At 57.7% G+C, this 10846-nt stretch overlaps 1 protein-coding gene across 1 annotated transcript in view; it reads right to left on the bottom strand.

Moving 5' to 3' along the window:
• CHD6 (chromodomain helicase DNA binding protein 6) overlaps positions 1-10846 on the bottom strand; it is a 49788-nt gene that overhangs the window by 19636 nt on the left and 19306 nt on the right. Inside the window, 7 exon segments of the mRNA XM_009329355.1 lie at positions 1-61; positions 1076-1165; positions 1598-1748; positions 5092-5300; positions 5717-5919; positions 9317-9427; positions 10671-10841. Coding sequence (XP_009327630.1) covers positions 1-61; positions 1076-1165; positions 1598-1748; positions 5092-5300; positions 5717-5919; positions 9317-9427; positions 10671-10841 — 996 coding nt within the window.

The following is a 10846-nucleotide window of genomic DNA, read 5'->3' as shown; positions in this document are numbered from 1 at the left end:
ATTCCACCAGTCCACTGGGATCTCCACATAGTCAATGTCTGGCAGCAGCACGTCCAGCTCCCTGTGGCAGAACAAGGTATGAACGCCCCTCTCCCAGCCTCACCAGACACTGGAGCGCACTGGGTACTGCTGGGCAGGGGCAGGGGGAGACAGGAGGCATCACCCACTGGCTTGGGGACAGCTAATGAATACAAGGCTGGCCTGGGGCCTTGCCATGGCCTGGTGTGCACGTCTCCCTGGGGTCAGAGAGCTGGAGCCTTGGCTGCACCGCAACTCACTGCTTTCCACATCGTCTTTCTCTAGAGATGGGGAGGCTGCACAGCCCCTCTCCCCTCCCACCCAAGCAACACCAGAGGACTGGAGATCCTAACTGATCTGAACAGCATCTCTTGGAGGAAACCACTTCAAACCTACCAGCCCCAAAAGAATAGAACATCTGGTGGGGTGGGCTGCAACATCCCCTCCACACAGACTCATGCTGATGGAGCTGTGCTGGGGAAGGCAGCAGCCTCTGCTCTAGGAAATTAAGCTCAGCATATCACACTTCTCTCTGAAGCACTGAGAGCTGAGTCTTTGCAGGAAGATCAGGAGCTGGCAGGCTGCAGGCTCAGTGGCATTAACAGAGCCTGTCAGCCCCCTTGTCCTCAGTGCTGGGAAGGGACTGCAGGCCACAGCGATGGGGCATGCTCTGCTCTGAGGCCTGGCCCTGGGAACCAGGCACAGTCTCTCTCCAATCCCACTTTGGATTAAAGGCCAATTTGTCAGGCAGCATGTGGAGACATTTTCCTGCAGGCTGCAGGGTGTCCCTGAGTGTCCTCACCACCCCCCCAGGCTGGTGCTGCAGCCTCAGAGCTGCCTCAACAGGGCTGCCATGGCCATGGTCCCTGCTCAGGCAGAGCTGCCATCTAAGGATGAAGTTTTGCCTGAGCAAGACCTAGGGATTTGACCACAGGGTCTGACTCACCCAGAGCCGCAGTGAGCCCAGTCGTTGCTGGGCTGGATGGCTGTGGCAGTGCTCGAGCGCTGCCACCACCTCCCCGAGAAGCATCGCAGGGGTTCACCATAAGGTCCCTACCTGGCAGGGGTCCCCTCGAAGGCTTTGTCTGCGGCCTCCCCCAGCACTTCAGCCTTCAGGTAGTAGAGCATTCGCACCCGCAGCAGAACCCTGTCCCGGGGCAGCAGAGAGGAACACACGCTAGCACGCAGGTGCTCAGATGCCAGCCTAGGGCCTGGCCCAATGGCCCTTGCCAGAGCATTTGCAGGGGGACGCTCTGAGGGTCAGCAAGGCCAGAGAAACCTGCTCGACACCGTGTTTCCCCATGTGGGAGGACCCACCTCCTCAAAGCAGGACACGCACCGGCCATGCGGTGTCCTGCCACAGTGCCCAGCCCTGCGATCTGCTGGGACCCTGCAGCCGGAGGTTTGCTGCTCAGGGCACGGCTCCCGTTAGCTGGAGGAGCATCCGAGAGCGGTCCAGCAGCTGGAGCATGGTGATCCTGCATGGGCTGTGAGCCTTTTGCAGCTCCCTCCCACCCTCCCCATGCTAAAGGCCCTCAGTCTATGGTCTACATGAGCTGACATGGGCTCCTGCACTCACTTGTTGCAGTGCTGTTTGAGGTGCTTCTTGTAGCTGTCGTCATGCAGGACGACCTCGGGGTTGCAGGTGGCGAGCCAGTCCGCGTTCTTTATCTCGGGAAGCAGCATCTGGTTCTTCGTCTTCTTCCCCTTCCTGCCTCTGGGCACCGGTGCTAAAAAGCCTGTAACAGCAAGTGGCAGCCAGTGAGCACCGTGGGCACTGTGGGCCAGACCAGGCACCGCCTCGAGGCATCTCTGGCCCTGCGGTGCGCAGGCAGGGCAGCAGAGCCAGGGAGCTGGAGGAGGCCGTGCAAAGCTCCTGGCTGCAGGTCGGCAAGCCAGGGTGGGGGAAGTTCACAGGGTAAACACAGAGCATGGGAGGCTCCGTCTCCAAGAAAAACCTGGGGGTCGCCACAGAAACTGAAGTGCTGTGAGTTCTCAGTGCAATGCTGAGCCCAAAGGATAACGTGGCCCCTTGATGTACAAAAATATCACAGAGAAGCATGGAAGGGACCTTGGTCCTGTGCACGGCTCTTAGAGCCTTACTTGGACACTACAGCCAGCTCTGAATTTCACCCTATGGGGTAAACACAGTGATTTGGGACAAGAGTTCAAACAAGAGGCTCCCAAATGATCAAAGACCAGAAGACAATACTGATGATCTGATCTGTAAGGGTTGTTTCCTGTTCCATGCATCAGGAGGAGGGCTGCGTGGCAACCAGATCACTGCAGGGGGCATTTAACTTGGCAAAGATAACGAAGTGAAAAGGAACCCAGTGTCATCTGGCTGACAAAGATAAATTGAGATCCAGTGGCTGGAGCTGAAAATTAAATACATTTTCAACCTTGAAATAAGATGTGAGTTCACAGCAGAACATGGGAACAACTCCTGGTGGGGTCACTATTGTTTGGAGCCTTCTGAGAGGGATGAGCTGCCTCCCTGGGCAGCCGCTTCTAAGGCAGGGTCCTGCAGATGTCCTCTCCTGCCTGTGTGTGTGAAAGGGAAAGAAGTGTCTCAGCAGTCCCGTCCCATCCGTCTGGTCTTGTGACACCAGGGAAGAAGAGAGAGTGTCACCGTGTCCTCAACCCCTGCATAAAGTCTGCAGCTCCACGACAGGACAAGGGCTCCAGCCCAGGTGGCTGCTGGAGGCCTGCAGTGGGCACCAGGGCTCCTGTCCCCAGCACCGAATTGGCCTGACGAACTCTGGGCAAACGCTGCTTCCTCAGCACCTTGGCCTCTTCCAGGACGGAAGGCAGGACGGGGCTGGATCAGAGCAGAGGTCTGAGCTGGGCTGCCTGCGTGCTATGCTCGCCCCTTGTAGTCCCGCAGATATGGGATTGAGAAGGAATAGCCCCAGGATGCACTAGAAAGGGCTGGAGGTTGCTGTTGTTTTTCTGCACATCAAGGAGGCCCAGAGCATGTCTTGCCTGGTCAGCTCTCTGCAAATATGAGTGGTACCTCAGGCTCCTTGGCAAGCCACAGCAGCACCTGCCGTGTGGCTGCTCCTGAGGTTAGGCTAGATGGTTTTGTTGTTCCTCTGGCCAAGACCACATGGAGGTTTCACAGGTAGGAAAAGCCATTCTGAAGAACTGATGGAGAAGCTCCTGGTTGCTTCCCTCTGCTAAATATCCAATTTTTAGTGCTGCTCTTGCACTAAAGCATTCCTCACCCTCCACTGAAACCGCAGCTTGTTCGTTACTTGGCATATCTAAATCAAGCCCATTCATATCGACCAGTTTGTTTCTTACTCTTGCTCTGCTCCCCACAGGGCTCTCGAGTCCAGTCCCAGCACCGCTCTGGGCACGGCTGTGTGGCAAGGGCAGCAGGCAGCACTGCGAGACTGGCTCACATTGTAGGAGGTGATTGGAGTAACTTAAGGAAGCCACTGAAGGCCACGTGCTCGGACCTCACACTGTAAAGCCAGTTGGACATTTCCAGACAGAAGGAAATGGTGATGTCGGGTTTTAAGCACCAAGTAACACGCAGCATGCTCTCGGGGCTCAGCGACAGCACCACTCCAGAATAGCCTTCCTTGTGCTCTACCGCCTCGAAACAGGAGCCCCAGGTTTCAGCCTGGCTCCCTGATGCCAAAAGCAGGCTGGAGACTCCCAGCCTCCTCGGTACTCACCTTGCGCCACAGATCACAAGTGCACAACAAGCAGCACACAGCCGTGGGGCCCTGACCACCCCGAGGGAGCGCCATGGCCTCCCCCAGCTGGCCCTCCCAGCCCAACTCACCTGTCCTGAAAGCCGCAGGCCGCAGGCGCTGTGCTGCTAGGTCAGCGCAGAGTCCTCTGACACAGAATGACCAAGTGTCCCAGGCCACAACCTTCCAGCTGATCCAAGGAGCCAGCACCGGCTCTGTCTTCATATCATTAAAGACAAAAGCCACAGCGGCTGCACAATGCTGTTTGCATGGTGGGCTCTATTTGCTGTGCTGCTCCAGCCCCAAGGGATGCCTACAGAGAGCAGATGCTGCACTGCAGGCAGGGGGGTGAATCTGCAGTGCCCCACCGCCCAGGCAGAGTCAGCGACAGTGGGAGAGCAGGGCTGGGGAACGCTCTGGGCGGCCCCTGTCTGAAGCTGAGGGTACACTGGAAACCTCCACCCAACAGAATGCAGGTGCAATTACAAATTGGACATGTGGTGTGATATGTGGACCTCACACACACTGGAAAATAAGCGTACGAGTGCTCTGAACAGGGAGGGCACAGCCAAACCTGAGATAAAGGGTCCTGCTAGATGGAGTGAGAGAAGGCAGCATCACCTGGGTAGGATTCTGCATTGCAGAGGTCTCAGGACAAACCAACGCTGCACCTCCACCCATCAGGGCAGGCACTGCAGACCAGTATGTCTGGGACAAGAACCATGATGAGAGGAGACAGAAGCTGGTGACCTGGGGTGAGATGGCTGCACAGACTGCACCACCAGCTTCCCCGGCGCAGCCACGAGTGCCATGCCTGGCAGTCTCAGCTGTTGGCGTTAGCACTGGGGCTGCCAACAGGCACAGGTAGGGTCCCTGCACAACGATCCACGCCGTGTCCTGTGATGCCCTGAGGAGCAGCCAGGCATGCTACACTCATAGAATATGCACCCTCACACCTATCACACCCAATGTGTTCATACGGTCACCAGCGTCCCACGAGCTCACTGCCCGGTGTCCCCCGGCACGGGGGAACCCTGACAGTATTCACAGGCCAGAGAAAACTTAGCAGCGCCCATTTGAGAGTAGGATGGCATCTCTGCTCCCACCACAAGGCGCTCTCTGCACCAGTCATGGCACTGGAAGCCAGGAAACAGCCTCCCCCCCCCAGCCAGCCAGCCCCTGCTGCTGGCTCTGAGCGTCAGTGTGGAGGTCAGTCCCATGGCAGCCACTTTCTCTGTGCAGAGAGAGTCACGGTGCTCAAGCACAACTGCTTGCTGGCTGTTTCAATCAGCTCTGCTTTGACTTCTGCAGCCTCGGTCCCGTAGGCTGGCACAGTGGCGACGGGTACAGGTGCAATGGCAGAGAGAACACGCAATACCTGAGTGATTCTGCAGAGCCTGGTTCTGGCCATCCTTCGTCGGTGTGATGAGATCCCAGATAAAACTCTTAATCTTCTCATCCCCCTTGTAGTGTTTGACGCAATAGACCAGCAAGGCCCGACAAATCATCTCCATGTCCTTCTCATTCAGGTGCCACTTGAACCGCCCGTGGGTCAGGATATCTTTCCAGCGTCCCCAGCTGGAACAGCAGGAACATAGACAGAGTAAACACTCCTGTGCAACTAGAGACCTCGCCGGCACCTCTCTCCAGGAGCTCGCTCAGGGGAACGGCCCTGCCAGCTCCCCTGGATAGGGGTGTTCTGCCCCCACATTACGGGAGCAGAGAGGGGGAGAGGTTTGCCCAGGACTGAACAGGGCAGAGGCAGGAGCAGACTCTGGAAGTATCGACTGCCAGCTCATGATTTGCCCACCCTAACTCTCCTTCCGTCCCAAATGTTCGCTTAGAGCCCAGGTCCCACCAGGGAGGTCACTGCTGGAAGGAGGGGACACTGCAAGCAGGATGGACAGAAGGTGGCTGGGGCAGCCAGTGGCCCCTGTGCGTGCTAGGGCAGCTGGAGGCTGTGGCTGTGCTCTCCGGGAGTGGGCGAGACTCACCCGAATATGAGCAGGTTCTTCTCCACACGGAAGCACTCAGCCCGCAGGTACCGCCGTGTCTTCTCGTTGAAGCGCCGTGAGCGCGTGGGTCGCTCATCCGAGTCACTGTCCAGCTCAGAGAACTCCATCAGCTCGTCCTCTTCGAAGGAGTTGTAGTGTTTGGTTTGCTTCCGCACCCGGGGCCTGTCGATGACCAGGCTCTCCTATGAGGGGCAGAGAGGAGAACGTGCTCAGGTATGGGCAGAAATACCTGCCTTCCATCAGGGCACAGTATGTCCTCTTCTCCACACTGCCACCCTGCTCTGCTCATGCCTCTGGTTCCCAACCTGCCAGCCCCATAGCTAGCCATCACCTTCCCACTGGGATACCTGCTCCAAATTACCTGCGTGCGGCTCTGCCCGCACACACGAGACAATTCCCGGCCAGCACAAAATTCAGCCTGAACGATGGCAGGCTGAAAATCAGGCCCTCTGGGTTCAAACTGCTGACAACCAGAAGCTGATTCAGCTCTGAATCATACTCCTGGCCCTCCCAGCACCGCCTGCGCTGAGCGCTGTGCTGGAGGCAGTGTAATTTCTGTACTGGGAGGGGATGGGTGTGCCGGAAGAGGAAAGGCAGCTTCCAAGAAGGTGCAGGAAGGAGCAATATGAAATTAAATAGCATGTACCTGCCTCCTCTCCTTCCCCCCACCCTGTCAAATGAATCCATGTCATCTAAATCTGCCTGGATTTCAAGCATGTGGGACACACACACACGCCCCCTCTCCCATTCTCCCTGATAGAGCAGTGAGCTCTGCAGAGCTGTGGGGCGCCTCCCTCTTGCTGTTGTCTAACACCATCTCTACAGCGTTGCTGCCTTAGCTGGAATTTTGGCAGGCCCTGGGGCCGCACTGAAGCCGGCTGCAGTGCCCTGCGCTTGATGGAGGAGCTGGGAGCAGAGGCCCGGGTTGCAGTCAAGCCCATGAGCTCAGCAGGGCCAGCAGAGAGATGGGACCCCATCTGTCCCCTCCTGCCTCCCAACAGGCAGAGTCATCAACCCTCCCAGCTCCATCTCAGTGCTCAGCTAGAGAGCTCCTTTCGTGGGCAGAGCAGGGAGGGACAGAGAACAAGGATGCTGCCCCCAGGAGATGCTCCCCAGAGCCGCGTGGGGAACGTCTGGCAGCTCTGACACCAGGCCAGGAGAAGCCGAGTACCAGCTCGCTGGAGCTCCAGCTGCTGCATTTGCCCATGGCCGCTGCTGGGAAGGAACCAATTTGCCAGTGAGGGCAAGAGGCGAGACTCTGGGAGCATCCATTTACAGTCCGCAACTCCCTCACCCAGACATGGTGACGGGCCTGCCAGATCCACTTGGCTTTACTCCTTGTTCCCATCCCTGAAGGCAGGAGAGCAGGGCTGCAAATGCTGACGGAGGAAGGAGCGGCACAATCCAAACCTGACCCTTCTTGCTCCATCAGGCCAGGAGAAGCTCTGGGCAGCTCCCTTCATCCCTATTCACATTCAGCTTTTAGAGAGATTTGTTTCTAAAACAATGCCTGGATATTGAGCCTGACCCACATGGTCTTCAAACAACGCCCCAGACTTGGGTGAATGCGGCTAGTATTCCGTTGGATATGGAAAATATCCAACAGGCAGCACGAGGGAGCATTCGACACTGTAAGAGCAGGGGGAAGTACTGGAGGAGTTGCCCAAGCCGGAGCTCCTCTCGCAACACCCCTTACACTGTCAGGGCCAAACCCAGCTGGCCTGGATGACCTCGCTTGCACCCTCCTGCTCAAAGAAGATGAGAAGCTGAGCAAGAGGGAGCATTTGCAGACACCATGCAGGGCTGTGTCCATCCCCTGAAGCATTGAGCCCCTGGCAGCCCCTTCCCCAGCCTGCTCTAACCTAGGACAGAGCTCTGAGACCCAAACCAGACAAAGCATCCACACACAACAATGCTCTGACAAACCCAGTGCCACAGCCATGATATTCAACCTCCCTGCAACCTGCCTTCGTCTGTGAGCGCAAACAAGGCAGGGAAGCAGCAGGGCACCTCACAGCCTTCACAGTATTGGCGTGTTCACTAGAAAGAGACATTTCTTCTGCAAAGAGGTACTGCGTTCCAGCCAGCACCCACCGCCTGCTCCAGCCCAGCCAGTACACTACTCCCACTACAGCACCACAGCCCAGTGCTTGCTCAGTGAGGGCCCCCAGTTCTGGGGTGCCCTCATATCCACGAAGCTGGTGAGAGGCTGGGACCTGAGGGTGCCAGTGTGCCTGACACAAGCCTCTTGACCAGCAGTGTTCTCAGCACCGTCATGCCACTGCAGCTCCTCAAAATCTTCCCAGGCTGCTGCTGGAACCCATACATTAAACGTTATGAATAAATCACAACAGAGAAGCACAGTTGTTATGGTTATTACCTTGGCATTAAACAGGACCACGTGATGCATGACTGATTCCAGCGACCTGCTTGCTCATCATTACCTGCTCTCCAGCAGCCTCACCTAATTGCAAGTCCACTTTGCTTCTAGGTCACTAAATGGCTGGACTTGCTGCTGGGTTGAAGGCTCCCTGAACAGGCCCATGGGTGCTGCAGCCCTGCAAAGGGTCTGGAGGACTACCCGGGGAGAGGAGAGGGAGCCCGGGCCAGTGGGTGCAGTTGCACGCAGCACAGCTTCCTCTCTGCCTGCTGCTGGGAGAGCTGGGGCACCCTGCCGAGCTTCACCATAACAAACACCACCTCCTTAGCCATCAAGAACCAGGGTGGTGGGAGCTGGGAGGCTGTGGTGAAACGAATGTGCCTGGCACTGTGAGCTCCAGGACTCAAAGGGCTGGAGTATACAAACTCAAGTCAGCTCGCCAGGCTTCTTCCAGAGCTGCCAGGCCAAATGCTCCCCTCTGCCCAGGGTGCCAGGGCTCACGTGGACTTGGGTTTGGGCTGGGGAATGGTTATGCAGGTTAAGAACCTTGCTTACCCCACCAATCCCCAGCCACAGCAAGAGCTGGCACTTGGGCCCCTTTGTGCCCTGCCAGAGCACAGAGGAGCTTGGCCCTGGCGTGCCTTGAGCTAACAAAGGTCTCTAGGCTTGGTGAGACAGCCAGGGAGCTGGGAGATCAGAGCTGGCACCTGGAGGGCAGCATGGGACCATCCTGGCACTGCTCCACACCAGAGCCCCAGCCCCAGCTGCCCAGGCTGCCAGCACCCAACCTGGCTGGCAGCGGTAGGCACTCATGCCTGCCTGTGCTGTGGGGAAACTCTGGCACAGCTCCAGCTCACGCACAGGCAGTCACACCAGTCTGCTGGGTTCACAGGCATGCCATTGTGCTGGCTGTTTCATCCTCTCTTCCCCTCACATGCTGCCAGCCCCAACTGTCGCCTCTTAACGAGGCTTGGGAGTAGCTGGGAGCACAGACTGAGCACCCTGAAATACCAGGTAGACACAGCCCAACATGTGGCTAAAGTAATCGGGGCATGGGTCAGTCTTCTCTTGTAGTAATTCCCGATGCCTAACACACGTCCCTTCACGAGCCCAGCGGAAGCACACAGCTCCTGCCTGGAGACCATGCCGCGCGGCGTCAGATCAGTTGTGGGGCACACGAGCCACGAGCTGGATCCTACCTTTTCATTCTTGGCGTCTGTATCGAGCTCTGCTATCTTGGCCCACTTTTGCCAGAAGTTGGGGTCATCTAAGGAAATGTCAGTTCTGTTTCCTGATGCTACAAAGCTGGCCTGGGAGTGAAAGAAGAGGAGTGAACAGGCTGCAACCCACCATCCAGATGTGCCTTCCCCCATATAGAGATCCCCAACAGATCTGTCTGCAGCGCACAGTCTCGCTGCCATGGGGTGTTACACCCCATGTTGACACATGCCAGAGGGCTCTGTTTGCTTAAGGGAGCTGAACCCCTCTCTTCTGCTGTCCTCCCTGACCTGCTGGAAACGGAGCCTGGGCTGTGCCACCCGCAAGAGGAGGAGGGACAGATGGCCCTTGGTGCCCCCAGCGGACAACCAGCCACAAGCATGGCACAGAGCTGGCTCCTCGGGCTCTCTCCTGTGGGGATGTGAGTGCCCATGGTGCACAGCTTCCCATGGTACAGCAGCACCCAGCTTCGGGCATTGTGCAGGCCAGCAGCTGGTTCCCACCACCTCCTTGGTGGTCTCCCTGCAGAGCCAGGACCCACGGCAGCAGAAGAGTGAGGCTGGAGACAGAGATGGGCTGCGCTGCGGGAAGGCTGTGCTGAAGGTAACACAACTCCTTCCCACACCACCGGCAGCCCAGGTTTCCATCTGCATTTCTGCTTGGCGAAGCACCACACCGAGGCAGCACCAGTGTCCAGAAGGGCAGGGGAGGTGACAGACTGGATCAAATAAGCTCAGCCCAGGAGTAGAAGATCAGCCCAGCTCAGAACTGGATCTCACCCGGGCTTTGAACTCATCCATCCTCCCCAAGGAGAGGCCTGACCCTGCCCACACCAGCCCTGGGCAGAGGATCTAGCTCTGGGCATGGCCTGCTGCCACGGCAAGGAGTCCTCAGCCCATCAGAAGAGCAAACCCTCCACCCTGCAGTGCCCCAACTGGGACACAAGAGCAGCTCTGCATCCGTCCACACTGCTGGCCTAGTGACAGGGCACACCCTGGCACTGCCTTCTCACCAGCCTAAGCCAGCTTCAAAGGAAAAGTGGAAGCTGGCAAGCTGAACCCTCCCGGGCAGCCTCACATCACCCACCCAGACTGGTGGACCCCTCCTCAGTGCTCTGTTGACCACCAGTGAGACAGGAGACCAAGCTGCTGCCATGCCCCAGCAACGTCTCACTCCTGGGTGCAGCAGGACAGGCAGGAGAGCTTGGCATCCATGTGGACATGTCTCAACACACAGTTAAGAAGTAAGCCCACCACTACTGCCCTGCGCGCTCCCAGCATGTCCCCTACCACCCCGGGGGGAGTCCCCCTTCCCTCCTGATGGAGCACAGCACACCTTGGCAAAGGTGGAGCCCTTCCCCTCAGACTGGATCGTGATGGTCTGTGTCCTGCGCTGAAGGATCTGATCAATGTCTTCCTCGCAGAACTTTGATCCTTCGTCCTCCTCATCCATGAGAGCGCCGTAGGCACCCTTCCGCAGCAGGTCCTCCACCTCCATCTTTGAGAGCTGCT

The sequence above is a fragment of the Pygoscelis adeliae genome, unplaced genomic scaffold (genome assembly GCF_000699105.1).
Source record: "Pygoscelis adeliae isolate BGI_AS28 unplaced genomic scaffold, ASM69910v1 Scaffold407, whole genome shotgun sequence".
Lineage (NCBI taxonomy): Eukaryota > Metazoa > Chordata > Aves > Sphenisciformes > Spheniscidae > Pygoscelis > Pygoscelis adeliae.
This window is presented reverse-complemented; position numbering and strand designations above follow the sequence as displayed.